The 8024-nt window shown below is 35.3% G+C and overlaps 1 protein-coding gene across 1 annotated transcript; it reads left to right on the top strand.

The window, feature by feature from the left end:
* On the top strand, positions 1-1899 carry LOC109207348 (cytochrome P450 94C1-like). The gene is made up of 2 exons (XM_019370247.1): positions 1-1638; positions 1861-1899. Exon 1 carries the CDS (start codon positions 98-100, stop codon positions 1601-1603), a length of 1506 nt encoding a protein of 501 aa, XP_019225792.1. The 5' UTR covers positions 1-97; the 3' UTR covers positions 1604-1638; positions 1861-1899.
* Positions 1900-8024: the final 6125 nt, after the last annotated feature.

The following is an 8024-nucleotide window of genomic DNA, read 5'->3' as shown; positions in this document are numbered from 1 at the left end:
TGGAGATCAAGTTATAACTCCTCTTCCTCTTCCTCTTCCACTGGTTTCCTATTCTTCATCATCTTTCTATTTTCATCCATTTTTCATCCATTTAACCATGGCCTCTCCTTATTTCCTTATCTTGTTTCTCTTTACCATCTCTTTTTTCTTCTTATTTTTTATTCTTTGCTATTTACTAAGACCAAAGTTTTGGTGTAAATGTGAAATTTGCAACTCTTATATTTCAGCTAGTTGGTCTTCTAAATTCACCAATTTATGTGATTGGTATACTCATCTTCTTAAAGAATCTCCAACTAGAACAATTCATATCCATGTTCTTGGCAATACCATCACCGCGAATCCTGAAAACGTCGAGTATATGCTCAAAACAAGATTTGAGAATTTCCCAAAAGGGAAAACTTTTTCTACAATTTTAGGTGATTTTCTTGGTAGAGGTATATTCAATGTTGATGGAGATTTATGGAAATTTCAAAGGAAAATGACTAGTCTTGAACTTGGACGAAATTCAATAAGATCATATGCATTTGAAGTTATACATGATGAGATTCAACAAAGGCTTCTCCCATTATTATCTTGTGTAGCTAAAAAAGATGAGATTTTGGATTTACAAGATGTTTTTAGGAGATTTTCTTTTGATAGTATTTGTAGATTTTCCTTTGGATTAGATCCAAAGTGTTTAGAATTATCTTTACCAATCTCAGAATTTGCTATCTCCTTTGATTTAGCATCACAATTATCAGCTGAAAGAGCATTGAATGTGTCCCCAATTGTTTGGAAGATTAAAAGATTTTTGAATATAGGGAGTGAAAAGAAGCTGAAAAAAGCCATCAAAATGATCAATATACTAGCTCAAGAAGTTATTAGACAAAGGCGAAAATTAGGGTTTTCGAATCATAAAGATCTTTTATCAAGATTCATGGGAACTATAGCCAATGAAACTTACTTGAGAGATATTGTGATTAGCTTTCTTTTAGCTGGTCGTGACACGGTTGCATCTGCATTAACAAGTTTCTTTTGGCTAGTCGCGAGACATCCACAAGTGTTTGAAAAAATTAGGGACGAAGCTGATAAAGTTATTGGTAAAAACCACGAGATCACAAATTGTGAACAATTGAGAGAGCTTCATTATTTACAAGCTGCAGTTTATGAGAGTATGAGACTTTTCCCTCCAATTCAATTTGATTCAAAGTTTTGTTTAGAAGATGATTTTTTACCTAATGGGACTTTTGTCAAGAAAGGAACTAGGGTTACTTATCATCCTTATGCTATGGGAAGAATGGAGGAATTATGGGGTTCTGATTCTTTAGAATTCAAGCCAGAAAGATGGATTAATAAAGACGGTGTCTTTTTTCGAGAAAATCCTTTTAAGTATCCGGTTTTTCAAGCTGGACTTAGGGTTTGTTTGGGGAAAGAAATGGCTCTTGTTGAGATTAAAAGTGTGGCTCTCTCATTCCTCCGACGGTTTCATGTCGAATTAGTTCATCCATCACACCACACCCCTCGATTCTCTCCTGGTCTTACCGCTTCGTTTCGTGGCGGTTTACCAGTGTTTGTATCAGAAAATAGTTCTACTACTAATGCCTGCAGCCTCAAGCAAACTTAATCTTGATTAAAACTTGCTTTTGCTTGTTGACAAATGTAAGTTTTTTCTATTTGTTTTTTTAAATATCATTTTCCCCTTCTTCTTTTTTTGTGGGCAAATTGTACCATTCAATAGGCACAATATTTTCCCCCTTTTTGGCCAAATTGGCTTTTTATGGGATGGCATATCTGATTTCCTTTGATGTGATTCTACTTTCTTATGTAACTTTTCTTTTCCTCACTTATTGTTGTACAAAATTTCTGGCTATCTATATGAAGAAGAAGAAGAAGCTGGTCATTTGGACCATTCTATTTGCAGTCCTTAGTGCATGGATTCAGTTTGGTAAGTAATTAAGTTAATACAGTCCAACATTTATATAACAGTCTTCATTTATCACAATATTTTATTATAACGGATAAGTTTTTCTGGAACCAATATTTTACTTCATCTTATATTATACGTTCTCTATGACAGCCAAAAATGTCGGGACAAATGACGCTATTATGGAGAGGTTTGATTGTAATTATATTACTTATCTTTTCCAGTTGAAGCTTGTGTATAAGTTGTATATATATGTAAACAACCGTGCTAAATAAGCAATCTTCTCTCTAAAACAAGCACTTTTTAAAGGGAGAAAAAAACTACTTTCGGCCTCCTAATAACTTGGCCAAACAGGCTATTAATTTGATCAATTGTTGGAAATTCGCCATATTCCAGCAGTGTACTATTGTTTGATCTCTCTTCAAAATGGGGATTTTAACTTGACAAGCCGAGGTTTTTTCATGACGTCCCATAATGAAAACTTAGAGAGAAAAAGATTGAGTAAATAGCCATAAGATAATTAAAATCTCCACATATATTCAAAATAAAAAGGAGGAATTAGAGAAAAAGTTATTAAAAAAGTTCGACAAATCTCAAAGAGAATAATTATTCGCAAGATTCAATCTTGCTATTAATTATGTCACATGTTAGATTATTATGGTTCAGTTTAAAGTCTAAGGTGAAGTTATTACGACTCACGTGGTCGTTAAGGTGGGGTTTGGAGAAATTACAAAATAGCCACTTTTGACCATTGATATTAGAGTTTTAGCCAATATTTAAAAAGGTATTAGTTGTTAATAATTAGCATTTAACCACTTCTTTTACACGAAAAAAGTTTCGGACAAAAATACCCCCCAACTAAGATACGGAACAAGTCCAACACACTATGCTGGAGTTCAAAAGAATTTCGAAAGTTCTAAAGGCAAAACTCCAGCATCGTATGTTAGAGTTCAAACTCAGTTTCAAACGTGATCCGCAGTATACGATACTAGGATTTTACCTGTATAGAATTGTAGAACTCAAGGAATGAATCTTGATTTTGAACTTATAATTGTTTAAACTCCAATAGTTGTCATGTAGTTCTATCATATTTTAAGTAGGGTACTTTTCTATAAATTTTATCCCCGAATTAAAAATGACTATTTTTAATTATAATTTAAAGGGAAAAGAGTCAAAATTGTCACTCTACTATTGTTTATTGGTTGCTTGTACCACCCGTTACACTTTTCGGCCATTCTCGTCCCTACCGTTAATGAAGTTTGAAAAAATACCCCTAACCCTAACGTTTTGACATTGTGGCAGCTGACCACATCAATTTTATTCAAGTCATCTGCCATGTCAGCGGTCCCACCAAATTAAAACCCCACAATACCCATTTCATTCCCGTCTCCCACCCGTGACCCTTGACCCGTTTGCCCGTTAAATAAATAAGATAGACCCGTCCAAATTAACAGTTCCTTGTCATTTGGTCTGCATTCGTTCGATAGAAACGAGAGAGAAGAGTGTGGAAGGTTCAAAAGAAAATCCTCTTTTTTCAGTGTTTAATGTTGTCCAAGGTACGATTTTTCCCAAAATCTGAACTTTTCTACTAGTTTCATATGCTTGTTGTTTATAAATGAAGCATTTTTGTCTTTGGGTTCGCATTTCTTTTATGTTAAAGTTAGGGTTTTTTGACTATGCTTCGTGGTTTAGGATTTTTCTTGTCTCAGATATGTGATTTGTCATTTAGGGTGTTTCTTTGACTGCATTTTTGCCATTGTTTGTGTTTGCATGTGACTTTCACCTTTATACCCTAATTATTTGTCTGATTCTACTAGTCGGTTAGGGTATATTGGTGGAATTGATGATAGTTGGTACTTATTTTAGAAGACATTTCTCTTGTTTAGGATTTCAAGTATGTGTGGTCCCTTTTGTTTTTTAAAGAAGGGCCGGTTAGGGTTTTTTAACTGAAAAAGGATTTGAGCTATTTGTTAATAGCTGACTTGTTGTTATTTGGTCCCCTGTTTCACCTGCATTTACTTTGAAGATGATGCTCGTGTGGGTCTCTTACATATATATTTTGTCCTTATTTTATTGTGGTGGGACTCTAAGTTTGATACTTTATTATATGGTCCCCCATATGCATGCATGTGTCCGTTTCTTTATCATAGTACCTCATTCAATTTTGTTTCTTTATTCATCTACCTCTGTACATTTTTCTTATTTCCTTTATTTATCAAACTGTTTTGTTTATTCAAGCTTTCCCTTACATGTTTATTTATTATTTCTGTACCTCTTGTCTTTGTTACTTCTTTATGCATTTACTATGGTAGGTTGTAATAACTTTATTCATGGTTACTATGCAGCCTTTTATAGATGGTGCTAGTAGAGTTAGCTTTTTATCATGGTGGGGAATGGAGTAGTAAGCCACACCCGATGTATAAAGAGAAGTATGTGCACATCAATAAAGGTTTTGACTCTGACTTGCTCTCTTATGCTGATTTAGTTGATGAATTTGATACCAAGTTTGGGTATATAGGGGTGCACCAATTAATAGTAAAGGGTCCTGCTGGTAGATATTATGAACTAGATGGGGATGTTGGGATTAGGACTCTATTGGACTTTGTTAATGAACAGTGTAATGTTATTAATTTGTTTGCTGTAGAAGAGTGTGAACCAGCAATTGATGTACCTAATATAGTCACTCACAGTGAGTCACACACAGTAGAAGTTGAAGCTGCTACTGATTGTAGTGATAATGATAGTGAGGAAAATGATTCTGCTACTGATTCTGATTCTCCTGAATTAAGTTCTGATGATTTGGAGAAACTTTTTTTACAAAAAAGGAGGGTCATCAATGATAAGTTAACTGACTATAAAGAGTTAGATAGGTCAATGACATTTAAAGATATACCTGAAGCTACGAAAATGATCAACATGTATTCTCTTGCAAATGGGTATGACTTGCAGCAAGTTAAAAGTGACCTAACAAGGCTTAGGTACATCTGTGTTGGTGACTGCCCCTTTGTTTGCCATATATCTAAGGATTCTTTAGGGGGTGGGGTTAAATTCAAGACTTTAGAGCCTGAGCACACATGTGAACCTGTATTTGAAAATCAAAGAGTTGATGCAAGTACAATAGCTGATTACTTTTAAAAAGGCTTGCAAGATAACCCCAAAATAAGGTTAGAGAGATGAGGGCAAGCTTGAAAGCTGCATTTAATGTAAATATTAGTGAATCTAAGTGCAAAAGGGCAAAGAAAATGATTTTGGAGAAACGTGAAGGTAGTTTTACAGATGAATATAATAAGCTTGTTGCCTATGCCAATGAATTGAAACTTAGCAATCCTGGGAGTGATGTGATAATTAACTTATCAAAAGATGCTCTTGAAGAAGGCAAAATGAGGTTTTTAAGGATGTACATTTGTTTTCAAGCAATGAAGTCTGGGTTTAAGAGTGGTTTGAGACCTTTCATTGGATTGGATGGAACATTTTTGAAAGAGAAGGCTAAAGGTCAGTTGTTGGTGGCTGTTGGTCAAGATTCTGCAAATCATTTTTATCCATTGGCTTGGGCTATTATTGACAAAGAAACAAAACTTACTTGGAAGTGGTTCTTAGGTCACCTACAGACTTCACTAGACCTCAAAATGGGTGAAGGGATCACATTTATATCAGATATGCAGAAGGTATGTACTGTTTATTTGTACTGTTATTTTTAGTTGTTTTGTTGGTTTCTTTGTACTGTTATCTGATGTTATTTACTGACTTTTGTAGGTGTTGATTGACTCAATCCAAACTGTTCTTCCAGAGTCACACTTTAGATTTTGTGTAATACATATAGAAGCAAATTGTTGTAAGAGATGGGGTTCTGGTGAGTTCAAAAAGTTGCTTTGGTGGGCTGCATGGAGTACTTATGAAGAGAACTTCAAAGATCAGATAAAGAATATGAGTCAAGTAGATGATGATGGAAAGAAAGTTGTGGAGGATTTGTTGAAGTATCCACCAAAATGTTGGAGTAGGGCATTCTTTGATACAGTTTGCAAGAACCAGTCTGTAGACAACAACTTGACTGAGTCATTCAATGCATGGATCTTGCAAGCAAGGCACAAGCCAATCATTAATATGCTTGAGGATATTAGAATCAAGGTGATGAATATGATTACTGAACATTAAGTTGAGGTAATGTCATGGGGAAATGAGTACAGTCCTAAAACCATGGAGTTGTACAACCAATTCATAGGATTGCATTTAAGTGTCATGTTAATGGCAGTGTAGATCATGGATATGAGGTGACTGAAAGTAGTGACATGCACATTGTGAATCTGAGATTAAAGATATGTACCTGCAGGGCATGGGATCTTTGTGGCATTCCATGTCCTCATGCAATCTGTGCATTATTGCACAAGAAAGTGGACCATCTAAGTCAGATTCATTGGTACCTTACCAAAGAGACTTATCTCCAAATTTATTCACATAAGTTACAACCAGTAAGAGGAGAAAAGTTCTGGAAAATTGACCCTTCACAATACATGGCTCCACCTCCTTTGGTAAAGATGACTGGGAGACCAAAGGTTAAGAGAACAAGAGAAAAAAATGAGAAAATTCTTAGGCAAGGACAATGGTCTCGGTCAAGGAAAGGGAGGGTAATGACATGTAATAATTGTGGTGAACCTAGACATAATGCTAGAGGGTGTGCAAAGGTAATCAATACCATAACTTTTTCTATTATTCTTTCTGTTTCAATATCTAATCAAAACTTTCTGTCTTACTAACAACATTCTAAAGGAAATCAACCCATTGGAGGAAAGAAGAAGGGAAAGCAGACAAAGAGGAAGAGAACTTTACTTGATGAAGCTGATGATGAACAACCCAGATCTCCCTCTCCTGCACCAGTGCCACAAAAAGCCACTGATGAGGAAATTCCTTTGTCAGCCCCTTAGCCAAGTCAGCCTACTCAAACAAGTCAATCTAGCAACATGTTGTTCATGCCAACCCCTTCAGTGCAGAGGAAAGAATCAAGCTGCAGTGCCTTTCCAGACTTTGACTACCCAGACTTTGACCCTGAGCCTGAGCTTGAGCCTGAAATAGCTATAAGGCCAAGAAGTATCTCTGAGGAAAAGACTAGGCTACAATTGAGGCAACTACAAAGTACAACAATTGGAACAAGGGCAATGAGATTTGTTGGTGATGCCAGTGGTGTGAGTGAGCCATCAAACCTACCATTCTCACCAAAGAAGCTGCAATGGAAGGGAAAAAATGCTATTACTGGTAACCAGCTTAACAGGCAAAGATTGGCCAAGTTGAAAGCAAAGAAGGGTAATGGAAAGAAGCAGACTTAAAGACCTGTTGTTCTAGTGTTCTGGAATGTAGATCAACTAAACTCTATTATGGTTGTATATTTTTGGTTGTGATGTAATTACTATTAGCTAAGTAAACTTGTTAAACTTGTGTGGCTGTTTAGTTAGTGACCTGTTCACTTGGATGTCATGTTATCACCTAGTTGTGAAAGTTTTTGGGGTGATAATGTGACATCCCCTTGTTTGTGGTTTAATGTAGTTTGAATGTTTAGTTGAGAAACTTTATGTCATGTTGTTACTTGTTTGTGTAGGTTTTTGGGGTGATAATGTGACATCCCCTTGTGATGAATGAAATGGGAGTTTATGAATTTAAATATTCCTTTCATTGTTATTCATTGTCCAACTATTAGGTTAATGAATTGTTTAAGTGTTCGTTTATGAGTTATAGATGTTGTCCAATCCCTTAAACATACAATTTGTGAATCTGTCCAAATTTTGTTTAAAAGTTGTTTTGTGAAACTGTCCAGATTTTGACATAACTGGTGTTGTGAAACTGTCCAGATTTTGGACCAAAATGTTGATGTGAAACTGTCCAGATTTTGGCACAAAATATTGTTGTGAAACTGTCCAGATTTTTGACCAAAATGGTGTTGTGAAACTGTCCATATTTTTTGACATAAATGCTATGTTCATCAACCCATAACATCAACTAATAATAAAGCAGGTTCATCACAAAAGAACTGACAACTTCTAAGATTACATTAACTAATATAAGCTCTAATGTAAACGGTTACAAGCTCATATATTGGAATTACATTAACTAATTTTTGACAACTAATATATTG

Source organism: Nicotiana attenuata, unplaced genomic scaffold (genome assembly GCF_001879085.1).
Source record: "Nicotiana attenuata strain UT unplaced genomic scaffold, NIATTr2, whole genome shotgun sequence".
In the NCBI taxonomy this organism is placed as follows: domain Eukaryota; kingdom Viridiplantae; phylum Streptophyta; class Magnoliopsida; order Solanales; family Solanaceae; genus Nicotiana; species Nicotiana attenuata.
Note: the sequence above shows the minus strand (reverse complement) of the source record. Positions and strands in the feature narration are given on the sequence as shown.